Below are 13332 nucleotides of genomic sequence, written 5' to 3'. Positions count from 1 at the left end.
GGGGGAAGAGTGGAGGAGGAAGGATGGAGCGCTGCGTCTCCCCAGTGTTGGATTGTTTCTCGCTAATTGCGCTTCATTAGCGGATTACACACACTGTCACCACAGTAACAAATGTCTTGCTGTCTGGTTGCCGGGCGCCCGTCATGTATAATGAATGTGGCGGGGTGTTTGTCAGAATGTAATGTAATTACAGCTAGATGAAGTTTGCCTTAAGTGGTCGACTTGTCTTCTTGCGGTTTTTCTGACGGAGCGCAGAGCAAACAAACAAACCTTCTTTCTCTTCTCTTCTTGCGCATTTTTTTTAATCCATCTGCCTCTCGTTCTGTCCTCTCCTTTATGACATTATTTTAGAGACGCTGACGGCATATATGTCTGTGGTCGTCGTGCGCGTGTGTGTGGGACGCGTCCTGCAGGACGGCTGGATGGACGGACGGAACGGAGAGGCAGAGGGAGTCGGATAGATTAGACAGTATGTAATTTTAGAGATGGTGTAGATTTACACAGTGATGCTGCCAGCTGCATTAGCAACTGATGCCTGTCGATAAGTCTTCCTCCCTCTCAGTGCAGACACACACACACACACACACGACACTGTAAAGCGCCGCAGCCTGGGTGGAGTTGTCAGTAATGGAGGCCCGAATCGGACGAGGAGGGGGGGAGTGGGTTCTTGGTGATCGGAGATGTCGAGCTGGTGGGGTGGGGGGTGCTGTTTGTGTTCTCTTGATCTTTTGATTTGCACTGCTGCAAATTTGAAATGTGCCAAAATTGCATCTATTATTTACTGCCAATTTGCTCTTTTTTTATTTTATTAACAGAGCCTCTCCCCACCTTCCTCAGCTCAGTCTGCTGATAATCACACACACATTTCTATTATTATTATTATTATTATTATTATTATTATTATTATTATTATTATTATTAATTCACAGATAATACGCTCCCAGTTCTTTCTTTGTAGTTGGAAATGATCATCACGCCTGCCAGCAGTGTGGCGACAGTATAAGTTAACCTCAGTCTGGTTTAAATGCAGAAAGCATTGAAATGCGCTCTGCATTTCAGCCTTAGAGGTTAGCAATTAGGATAAATCTGTGTGGTTATTTTCCTTTTGATTAGCCAAAACCTCTCTGATGTCATAAAGATCGTTTACTCTGATTATTGTGATTTTCTTCAGTGCGAGGCTTGCTGACTGAACATCAGTTAATACTGAGATGATTTTGGATAATCTTTGTGATTCTCAGAGGGTGAGTTATGCAGTTTTTTCCCCTCGACTAAAACATGTCTCCCAGAGTGAGACCACAAATCCATGTGTCTTTTCTTGGTTGCACTCGTGCGCCTAATATTTTCCATGTCTTTTCTCATGTAAATACCAGGGTTTTTTTTGTTCGTCTGTCCAACATACAGACGGCACAAACACTGCTTTCGTCTTCAGCCTCCACCTGTTGCCTTCACTCACTCTGCCTGCAGCTATCGCTAAGCCAGTTAGCATTTAACCGGATGTATGCAGCAGTCTTCAGGATGGTGTGGGTTGTCTGTTCAACTTGTTACCAGATTTATTGGACTAGTTGCCTTGTAGTCGATATTCTTCTTGCCTTAAGTAGTCAGGGAAGTTTTTGTATTTTTCCTAAAGCATGAATTGGGCAGGTAGACACAACGTCCTTTAAACATTCATAATAAAAACACTAATTATGCCCTTTCACCTTAAAATTCAAAATTTTTAAAAGCGCATGAAAATAGCTTAGAGGTGCTTCTCGACTCATAAAAGCATTGATGATGCTCTTAGCATAGAGACTCACAACATACTTGCCAGTCGAGACTGAGTAGTGCTTTTTGTTAATTTTATCATTTCAATTGTAACAAAAGAAGCTAGAAATAATGTGTTTATTAATTCTTAGAGATGCAATGCATACAGATACCTGACCATTATATTTGCTTATTCCATATTCAGTTGTTGGACTCAAACAAAACTTTTACAATTTTTGTATATTTTTTCATGCCATTTTGTTGTAAACAAACAGAAATTGTATAATTTGCAACCCAAACCAGTTATGTTAAAACAAACCAGATCCCGTACTATTACATGTGATCTGGCTTGTTTTAACATACCAGATTGTGTATAATAACCAGAAAAGTACACTTAAAAGAGTGTGTTGTTGATTGTTTTTGGTGTGTGTGAACATTTAAGAAAAATTCTGCTTTTATGGAATGAGTTTTGTGTCTGAATCTTTTTTTAAAGTAAGGGGAATTTGTGTTTGTGTGTTTCAGGGATTCTGGGAGTATCAAAGACAAATTAGAGCATCTGGTAAGTTGTATTCAGCACACACACACACACACACACACACCCGCACACCCCCACACACACACACACGCACTCACAGGGGTGCACATTGATATCAACATCCTTAATGAAACCTGTGCAGTTGGAGGTGAATACCCACCACCTACGGTCAGGGAGGCACTGACTGAACATGGACATAGATCATGGATATTGCCTCCACAAAGACACTGCTTTCTGCTTTCTTATTAGCATTGCATTTATCCTTAAAGTATCAACTTTTATCCTAACTGTTAGTTGATAACATTGGCATGTTTTTGTTCTTGTGTGTATTATTATTATTATTATTATTATTATTATTTTTTCACATAAAATATTTGATTATCACCCAGACACACACACACGTTGCCTTCCTCGTTCGGTATTGGTTATCCTGCCGACATGGTCCCTTTCCTCAGTCTCTTCCTGTCTGTGAATCAAGGACCTTCTGGTTCTGCTCTCCTGGGACGGGCCTGAAAATTTAATCACCAGGTTTCCTCTTGCTGGTTGCTTTAATCCAGGGTCAGAGTTCCATGCAACAAAGTGAGAAGGTCTTTTTTTTCTCTCTCTCTTTTTGGGCGGGAAGAAACCAAGGTTTGATGCGCCCCATATTCCAGGGGATGAATTATAGACAGGGGTCAAAGAGGGTCCCGCCTCTCTGTGGATGTCACATGCCCTCCCTCCCCTGCTTCCCTGCATACTAAACCGCAGCTTCCAGCACCTTACACAAATGACCCACGCCCCAACTCGCTGTACGCAAATGACCCCGAATGTGCCACAGAAATGACCGAACCCGGATTCCAAACATTTCTTAGTGGTTCTCCAAGTTGAAATCAGTTCTTCAAAACACAAATTTCAATTGAGTGGTCTTCAGAGCTTAGTTATTTATCTTGAATTTGACTGCATTTGGTCACATGGCAACAAAAAAATGTCCACACATTTTCTTTTATATTTTTTGCGATCGACCAACACAAAGTAGCACATAATGTAATCGTGAAGAGCAAAGAGAAGATAAACTGGAAAATATCATATGCATTTGCATTCAGAACATTTTATGGAAGCAACTTTTACTACAGTTTTAGATCCACATCTCCAATCCAATCAGAAGTCTTTTGCAGTCTCTAACATGTTTTCTTCCATAATTACCCCAAAACTTTTGTCCCATCCATTGTTCAGTCAACTCTGACCAGCTTCCCTGTAACTGATGACACCGTACCTCCATCATGATGCTGCCATGCCCATATTGCACAGTGGGGATTGCTTGTTTTGTAGGATATCTGGTGTTAGTCTTCCATATAAACCAGATTTGTGGAGTGTGTAACTACCTGGACCTCCTCCAGACAACCTTCAGAAATTCTTTAATATCATACAGTTTTGTAGAAGACTTAACCACCTTTTCCCCTCAAAAAAATCTAATTTGAATATGAAGTACTGTATGGTGTACATTTTCCTAAAACATTCTAGAGTTAAACATCCATTAGGCCTATCATATCTTTAAATAGGAAATTAGTAATGGTCTTTCCTGGGTATTGTGATTGTGTTGGTGTGGGTCTGCAGGTGTGATTGATGTACGTCTCCGTAAAATGTTATTTAAATTATTCACAAGGGGTTTAGATGCATAAACAGCAGTAATCAATACTGTTATGGGCGGTTATACCCAAGCAAACATTATGAGCGCCTATATCTAATGCTGAGATAAGTGTTTCCTCTTATGTATGCAACTGAAATAGGAAAGACCACAACGATTCAGGGTCAGTGTACCGATGAATATATCTGCAAGTGCTTTATTCTTAAGTGCTGTATGCTTGAAGGTAGAAATGAGTGCAACTGATGCAGTTTTTTTTATGTACTTGGAAGAAAAGTATTAACCTTAAGGGAACTTTTTATTTTGAAAAAAGAAAACAAAAAGCTCTGAAATTGAGTGGCCCTTTTACGGTTTTCTCTTCATCTCTTTTGGATTGCAGTCAATATCAGTGCCAGTAGGTGGCGAGAAAATTGACTTTTTTTATTATTTGTTTTAGCTTGACAGTAAAAAAAAACTTTGGTAAACCGCAGTTGTTTTGAAGTTGTGCTGTTAAAATAATAACAAAAAAACTTGACAGTAGCATTGATACTTGTTGAAACGCAGAGCACCATTTATCTTTCCAAATCTCCAAAATGGGAAAGATGTGAGATCATGCAATTTGATTTGGTCAGGCGCATGTTTTTCTTCAAAAGTCAGTAAATGGCTGCAGGTTTTTAAAGGTTAAAAACAAGTAGATCTTTGAACAAAGCTGAACCAACTTGTGACCACACACACTGAACAGGAGATAAAGGAATGTTACGATATTAAGTTACAACAGTGTATCTGGAGTGCCAATAGTTAAAGAAACTGCTGTTTGATTTCCATTTTAATCAAGATTTTCCAGGCCCGACTCTTAATAATCCACAAAAGGTCACAGCTACAAATTTTGTTGAGCTCTCTCAACAACACACAACCTTAACTGGTTCAACGAGTTTACCCACAAGGACTTCTTATTAAAATGTATTGTTTAATTACTGCCTCCTGCTACGTCCTTATCTCCTCATCAGGGTGACCCTGTTTATATGAGCTACATATTCACACACACAAGCACACATCTGTGTATTTACCGGGATATTTTCCGTATTTATATGTGAGGGAATTTGAATCCCCGAATACCGAGTGTTTGGATTTATGGGCGTGTTTATGCTTAGGGGGGAGATTGCTCCCCAGTAGGCAGCTGCCTGCGGAGCGCAAGGCTCTGATTACGATTCGGGACGGAAAACTGTAAATAATGGAGCTCATCTCACTCGGAGCCAGAGTTTGCGGGGCTGTTCAAACACTTTTTTCGTTCAATGCCTCAATCTACATGTATAACACATATCCCTGAAGATTTCTAAACAGGCATTTATGACTCTCTGTTGATCTACCGCGCTTAAGATTGGAGCATAAATGATATTTACGTTTTGCTTGGGGTGTCATAAGGCAAAGGAACATCATGTTGTCAAACGAGTACCTTGAACATGTCATCTGCAAAGTTGCGTCTTTTTGATACTAAAAGAAAATGAAGATTATTCCATATTTTTTCCTCAAATAATTGTTTTTGAGTAGCTGTTAAGCACCTAAGCTGGTGTGACAGGCAGGCGCTTTTGTTCCTGTTTTCCTTGTATTTGATCTTGCCAGCATTACCCTCTTCTGTTAACTGTAAAAGTGAATGACTGCTGAAGTAATTAGGCAGCCAATTAAGATCTGTGTGGTCTGAGGTTTGTTTCATTGTTTGTTTTTTTGTATTTTTGTATTTTTTTTCTTCCCCTTTGTGTTTCACCAGATTGACTGAATAGAATCAGTAGCGATGAGGAGGGAAACACTGAAGTTAATTGCTCCCAGCGCTCCGCTTTTACTTTCAGCTTGCGGTACGCGAATGTAACGCGTCCAAATAACACTCGAGCGGACAAACGCGAGAAGCATCAAGGCGGATTTTGTTGCTCTGGGAGAAAGAGGTGGCCTACAGCGGCTAATCGGTCCAGCTGTACTGCTTTTTAGAGCAAAGCAGAAGAAAGCCAGCAGCTCAATCAATAACGCGAGAAATCAGCATCATCAGGGCTGTTGGCTCAATCAGCAGCTGTACCCATCGCTTTAACTACATACACTGCCTGAGGATGGACAGAAAGAGAGCAAAGAAAAAAAAAAGGGGAGGGGAGAAGCGAAGGGGATGAAGAAGACGTGTCAACAGTTTCAGGGAGAGAGGGTTGGACGCCCTGTGATGGTGGAGGCTAGTTTACAGGTCAGTCTGCGGTCATGAGGTTAAGTTGAGGTCGCATTTTGTGGGAAACTGAACTGGGAAATCTATGTTCACAGTGAGGTTTCAGCTAGAGCTCTTCAGGTGAAATTGAGTGGGGTTTTTTTCTTACAAGCAAAACATGCGTTTGTTTTAATGCATTTTTAATGCGTATAAATATTGCAGTTGCCTAAAAATATGTCATAAATCAGAATGCTGTTTTATCATTAGAGACAGTTTAGAATCAGGCATCTTTCTATGTTTGATGCCAGCGTTCTGTCGGCCACATGGCCCACTTCAGGCATGGCTGCTGTGTAAATGTCCCTCAGTGAGTTGAAAAGTTTACTAAGGCGAATAGACTTGCCGGCCCGCTGACAGAGCGGCAGCAGCAGCTGTATACAAGACAACACGCTCCAACAACAACAGAGAGACAAACCTGCCGTCACTTAAAGTGGAATACGATCCACCCAGAAAAGTCCTAATGTGTGATTCTAGTCTGGAACTGGACCTTTGTTGTTTCATGGATATTCTTCGATCAAATCCCTTCCTTTCCTTGCTGCTTGATCTGCTTTTCTTGTCATTGAAAGGGATTGTTCGAGTTGTGATGAGTTAGCCTAGCTAGCACAAAATCATGAACTTTTAAAACGTCACAATATTTCTTAAACATTCTTCACATTGATTGAGAAGAATTCACAATCAATTTTTGTGAATTGTTTAGTGGAATCACCATCTTGTGAGCCTCATTTTGAAGGTGCAAAGGAAGTAGTTCTGAATTTGTGTTGCTTGTTTGTGTTGATTATGTAGTCGACCGACAAAGACTGTTCTTAGGGGTGGAAATTTGCACCCACCAATGTCCGACTGTTGGTAAAGGGGTGGGGAATGTTGTTGGAAAATAATATTTTAAAACTTCAACTACTGACCTGATTGAAGGGGCAGCACTCCATCTGAGGTGCAGCTATAGTACTACAAATGCTGTTGTACCCTTTTCAGTTGTCGAAAAGGGTATCATGTGGTTGACAGAATCAACCAAGGGTTCTAAATATGAGCTAAAGCGTGAAAAAGGATTGACTAGTTTCTGGTGAATGCTGCAAGTCAATCTTCTTTAGTAATACTAACAGCAGGTGTAATAATATAACAACCATTTGCAGTTTTGGTTACTCTGCTCCCGCTGCTAATTTAAAGCAACTTTCTACAATCGATTCTGGTGTACTGGAAAGAGATGATTTTTACTCCAATGAAAGAAATCTGTCTGCATGAGTGTGTTCAGGTATTTTGATCAGGAGTCAACAATCCAAAATGAAAATCAGAATTTCTATTAACAAAAACATTGGGTAATATAAAATTGTAAGAAACTAACGTGACTTTTCTGCTTTTCTCTGATTATCCATCTCCATAATTAAACAAAAACATTCAACTACCATAAGTAATAAACTCATATGAAGTCATTTATTTCTATGATAAAATCATAGAAATGCTAACTTGCCATGACCAGTTGACTTTTCTGTCTGCGTTGCAGTGAAAGGCGAAAAACCTGTTTCTTTTGTGGGTTGGTTTTTTACAACAATCTGGGCTGGATTCAATCATGAATTAAATTGTTTTAGTACTTATTCATTTAATTAGTTATAATGTGTTAGTTTAGTACAACACCTTATCACTTAGTTTTGCTATCATCTTCAGATTAATATCTTTAAAAAACAGACCTGAACTTTATGTTTCAACACATTCAACAGAGATTTGTCCACATTTTATGAAACCTTTTGTTTTTATTTGTGAAAACACAAAATCTGAGAATTTTTATTGCAATTTTTGACATTGCAGCCATTCTAGACAAGATATAACTTCTTAACTAAGCGGTTATCCAACCAAGAAATTTGCTTCTGGTGGAAAAAAGAGAAAGGCAACTGTCAGAAAATGTATAAAATAGCATCAGTTTTGAAAAACAATATTTCTAATTAAAAAGTGCATGTCTCAAATGTTTTGTGCTTTCTTTATAATAGTCAGCTAGAAGTTTTTTTATTGGCATGACAACAATCAGCTTTATTCTTGTATTTGGACAATTTGTCTTTGTTGATGTGTTTGAGGTTGGAAGGCCTCCTTGCCATCACCCTAATCTTCAGCTCTCCCCACAGATTCCTTCTTTGCCCCACATCTTCTGATTTTTAAAATCGTTACTTTTTTGGTGAGCTGAATATATCACTACACCCTGAGTGATTGTTTGGGATAAAAAGTATAAAGAAGGGGAACAGATAAAGGAGTAGAACTGGGGGTGCTGATTGTGGCGGTTTGTGGGGAGGGGATGTCAGTAATAATCTGCAAACAGATTTCCATGCTTATTACACTAATGATTTCGTGATTTGATGCAGTGTTGGATGTTTGCAAGACACGGGAGCAAAAGAGGGTGGCGGTGTGAATGAGGAGGGTGGGGGGGTGGGGGGAGGGGTCGTTCTTTTTTTCTCTCATCTCCACGCCGGGGCTAAATGATGGAGTAATTTGACTGACCCCTGACTCGGGGCAGGCCTACACATAATTGCATGTCATTCTAGCATTGAACAGGGGGTTCAAAGTGTTTGCAATACCTCCATTTTTGTCCCTCCTTTCTCACAAATCACATTCCCCCCCCACCCCATTCGCGTCCTCGTCACTGTCTTTCCATCCTCTCACACCCCTACCAAAAAGAAAAGAGAAAACGAAAACCAAAACATCACCAAACAAAAGAAAGATTGCATTAATTTGCAAATGATGATATTACATTAAGCGCGGGGAGATCTCATACATCAGAACGTGAGAACTACTCCCTTACTGTATGTGCTTCATCTTAATGGTATCGCTGGATGTCAAGGGCATGGAGGAAATTAAATCGGAAAGTGCAGATAGACCAAAGAAGATATTATCTCTGGATGATTGCAGTTTTGATAGGTATTCCAGTGAATTTCATTTTCTCCGGATGGGGAGAAGATGAGTTAGCCTGCACATTTGCTCATTTTTCTTCTACATGATTTATGTGAGTTGAGTATAAAACTCCTTCCACCCCCTTTATCAGAAACGCACGCACGCGCGCCGAGGAGCACGTCTCGGAGCAGTAAACGGCCGCGGGTTGTCGCACCGCCACTTGTTTATGCCAGCGCACGCGCGCATGTGCTCCCAACACGTAGCAAAAGAGTCGCTTGAACTTGCGCGCACGCTTTGGTGCGTGCACGTTTGTACTTTTCGTGTCTGCAGCCAAGATAGCGACGGAGCCATCAACGGGAATGAATCCAGGGAGACGGCGGGGTAGAGGAGAAGGAGGAACGGGGAGGGGGAGTGTCATTACTCAGACTTGTTTACATTCTAAATACGTAATGAAATCTTGTTGGTAATAATGACGGGAATAAAAGTTTAGGAAATTGTAAAAGTGGTGAAGTTTGAGAAATGAGCCCCGGCCTGTGAAATAGCATTTGGGGGCAGGAAACGACATTATTATGCAGTGCTCCTGCCTGCCTGAGACATGAAGATGAACTGCTGGTGGGTCATAAAATGCTGTTAGCCCTAGCCTGAAGTATGGCACATTGTAAAAGAGCCCTGATCCCATATTGCCATTATATATAAAAGTATATCCATACACAACATTATTTTTCATATAAGATGAGCTCCGATACAGTGGCTCCGGCCTCCCAAATACGTACACTGATAGGCAGGATTATTTCCCCCCCCTCTCTTCTTATAAAATATATAAATAAACATATTGCCGTGGAACCCATCTCTGCCCTGATCTTATAGACCTCGATATTAAAAACAGAAATATTGCATTTTCGAAGGGCTCTGTTTTCCTCTGGCCTCTTTTGGGTACGGGATATATCTGCGTGTTTGTTTGGGAGGGCGGGGAGGAGAACGAGGAGATGCAGAAGAAGCCCGGGCGGGATTCAACAAATAAAAGAAAATGGAAACAGATGAAGACTTTAAAAATATAATGAGATGAATATTGAGCATATCAACTGCAGGATAAGGAGAGTTAGTTGGGGTGAGGCGGCCTTGCGTGCGCGTGTGTATATTGGAACCAGGTTATTGACAGAAAATGATGGTTAAGGTGTCGCAATTAGGATTAATGTTCCAGTGTATGGACAGATGATGTGCTCTTTTTTTCCTCAACATGGTTGCTTGAGAGAGATTTCAAATGTATGGAGAGTTTACTGACATTTTACTAAGACATTCATTTATTTTCCTGACTTTTTTAGTTTGAATTGCAAATCTGAAAGTAGGATTTTTTAGGATTTTTCTTGTCTTCAAAAGTCAGAAAAATGCATAAAAGTTTTACTCTGTACTGTCTATTTTTTGTCTTACATCATTAGGGAAACGTTCAGGTATGAATGAATAGTGAGCTGCCCTTTTTAAGGGTGGATGGATTATTTAGCACCATCATATACCCCCCAGTCCCTGCTAAAATTTGGTTAAATGCCCTTAACAAGTCATGATTGTGACTGCTTCACCACTTTTCCTTTCAGAATTGTTGGAGTTTATCTAAATTGGTTTCCTGGCACAGACTGGGCTTTTAAGGATACTCTATAAATTTTGAATGATGTTAAAGTTTGGCCCAATCCAGGAGTATAATGCTAGCCTGTTTTATCCATTGTAAAAACCAGTTTTTATATGTATTTAGTATTATTGTTCTGTTGAAACCCCTGGTCATATCTTAAGTTTTGAAGTTGTTGATTTGTGGTAAATTTAATGAGTTGTGGAGGTGGTTTCTTTTCTGAATTGTTTCTACCACTTGATGTTTGAGCAGTATAAAAGTTTATTCTAAGTGTAGCTTTAATGGTTCTTGGAGTATTCTTAAACATCTTTACTAACTTTTCATCTTCTGAAGTCTGTCAGTTTGGGTCAGAGGGGGAAAATCAGACTCAGTTGGAGCATTTGAGCAGTTATCCCAAACAAACATCGGAGCTGCTTTCGGATTGGATGAGTCAAGCTAATAATAAGCCTTTGGAAAACCCTGACCCAATCCATGCGATGTGCTAATAAACTGAGCAATTTCAATTATTTCATTTATGGAAAGAATGTTAATCTTTTCAGAAAAAAATCTGAATAAATTGAAACTTTTGCAACTTTTTGTTCTAGTTTAGAAAAATTAAGCATCTCAACACAGATTATTTGAAAGGAATTATTAAACACCAAAGAGAAATTACATTTATTCTCAGGCTCAGTGTTTGTGGACTTTCCATGTTGGCTTCGTGTCTGCAATAAAAAATAAAAAAAACGTTATGTAACTTTAAGAACAATAATTAGCTTCTCTGTTCAAACAATGAAGCAACTTTTTGACTGAGAAAATCACTGTACATCTGACTTCCTCTTCCATTTTCAATGGAAATTAACTAGTTATAAAACATGAACATTTCCCTCTGTCAGAGCAGAACTGACACAAGGTTGTTAAATACTTATGGTTGATATGAACTGTAAAAAAAAAAAAAAGGAAAAAGAATCAAACGTTGGTCTGCGCTGCATGTGCTTAGTGATCTACATGTCTGTGCCTACAGTGACATGCAGTTAGGTCAGAATAGCTGAGTAAAATGTAGCCTATGTCCAAAAGATCTTAGTATTTCATCCATTTATCATCTCCCCAGTTTCCCAACAAGTTAGCATGAATTCCCTTCTTCTATAATATTATTAACAAATTCGGGTTGAGTCATTTTAAATTGCTAAAATCAGCATCGCCTTTTCTCCGGCTGCGACGATTTATCCACTTTTCTACAAGCCCACCTTGATATGTGATTTTTATTAATTTAGCACTACTGGTGAGTAAACCATTAGTGAAAATACCTTCACTGAACACCTCTTCAAGCCATTCCAACCTTTATGCAACTATCTGAGATATTTTTAAAGGTTTTATTTCCTCCATGTAAAGCAAAGTCCTCACCATTAGGTGGTGACAAATGAGCAGCAACATAATCAACATTTAAAAGCAAAATATTTTAAGATATACTTAGAATTAGGAAAGCATAAATTTATTATATTATTGTTGAATGTTTGATTTGTAATAAAATAACGTTTTTCTACCTACACTCATTTGAACTCCGCCATCTTGATTTCCTCACTACTCCCTTTGAGTGTTAGCATCTTAGCCACTATGTCAAGTATAGACTTATAAAAGACGTCCATCTAACTGGCCAACAATATTATTGTCATGCACAGTGAGAATGTAAGGCACATTAAATTTTGTATCCAATCACCCCTTTGTGATGGTCATGTTACATATATTAAAGCTGTGAGGCGATTAAAATTTGAAGTATTACGCTGCTAACTGGTTACCCTTTCCTCCCAGTCATTAACCTCTTCATTTTTGCATTGAAATTTAATGGAAGCAGAGTTGAAACGAAGTAAAACAGACTGGGAAAATATCCTATCACTATTCTGCTTTTAACTTTTTAAAGAGTGTGATTCAAAAGTCACACTTTTTTTATGCAAAAAACAATTGTTTGCATGTAAATATGATGGGGGGGGGGGGGGAGAGTTCCAGTTTGCAAATAACTATATTAGTACAGTCTCAGAATTCAGTAGGTTAATCTATCATCATTTCTGTTGACTGCTCCAGCATAAAAGTCCTTCCTGTTTCCTTTTCCAGCTTTAGCATTGCTTCTCTACATTTTTTAAAATTATTTCCACCTGCTCTTAAGCATAAACTAGTTAATGGTGCAAGATGGAAGCTTTGTTTTGTGCAGTTTTCCTCCAAAGTGACCCAATTTCTTTCTGAATGGTGCTCTATCAGTGATAATTTACAGTTTCTGCTGCTCCTTGGATCTGCCTGAGTGATGATCGCTTATTGTGTCTGCCGATTCAAGAGATCAACTAATCATGGAGAAGATGAGCAGCGCTTCCCTCATCACCCCGTCTTCCCGCTCTCTTCCCCAGATTTTATTAATTTCTCACATGAGCTGGTAGACTGACGTGAATTGAAGATCATTATCGCAGATTGACAGAGAGATTAGTGAAAAACAAACGGGCGTGCAGATTATGTGAGGGACAAACTGCTGCTGACAGTGAGGTATTTGGCACAATTTCGTAGTTTGTTCCTTTTCTCTCCTGTTTGCCAAAACGTGAATGAGAAAATAAATCACTTAGTGAGACAGTAGTCCAACAGTCTGGTCCCGACTTCAGCAGAAACGTCCTGTTTGACCTTTGCTCTTCCTTTCTTTGTGTCCCCCAGTTATGAACTGACCGACCACACTCTGCTTTGCCTTCCTGGCCTCAGCCTCAGTGGTAATAATGATGATA

At 39.4% G+C, this 13332-nt stretch overlaps 1 protein-coding gene across 1 annotated transcript in view; it reads left to right on the top strand.

The window, feature by feature from the left end:
• The window catches only part of rsrc1 (arginine/serine-rich coiled-coil 1), a 143686-nt gene that overhangs the window by 49109 nt on the left and 81245 nt on the right, over window positions 1-13332 (top strand). Inside the window, exon 5 of the mRNA XM_032545816.1 lies at window positions 2263-2299. Coding sequence (XP_032401707.1) covers window positions 2263-2299 — 37 coding nt within the window. The remainder of the gene's footprint in view (window positions 1-2262; window positions 2300-13332) is intronic.

The sequence above is a fragment of the Xiphophorus hellerii genome, chromosome 18 (genome assembly GCF_003331165.1).
Source record: "Xiphophorus hellerii strain 12219 chromosome 18, Xiphophorus_hellerii-4.1, whole genome shotgun sequence".
NCBI classification, from domain to species: domain Eukaryota; kingdom Metazoa; phylum Chordata; class Actinopteri; order Cyprinodontiformes; family Poeciliidae; genus Xiphophorus; species Xiphophorus hellerii.
This window is presented reverse-complemented; position numbering and strand designations above follow the sequence as displayed.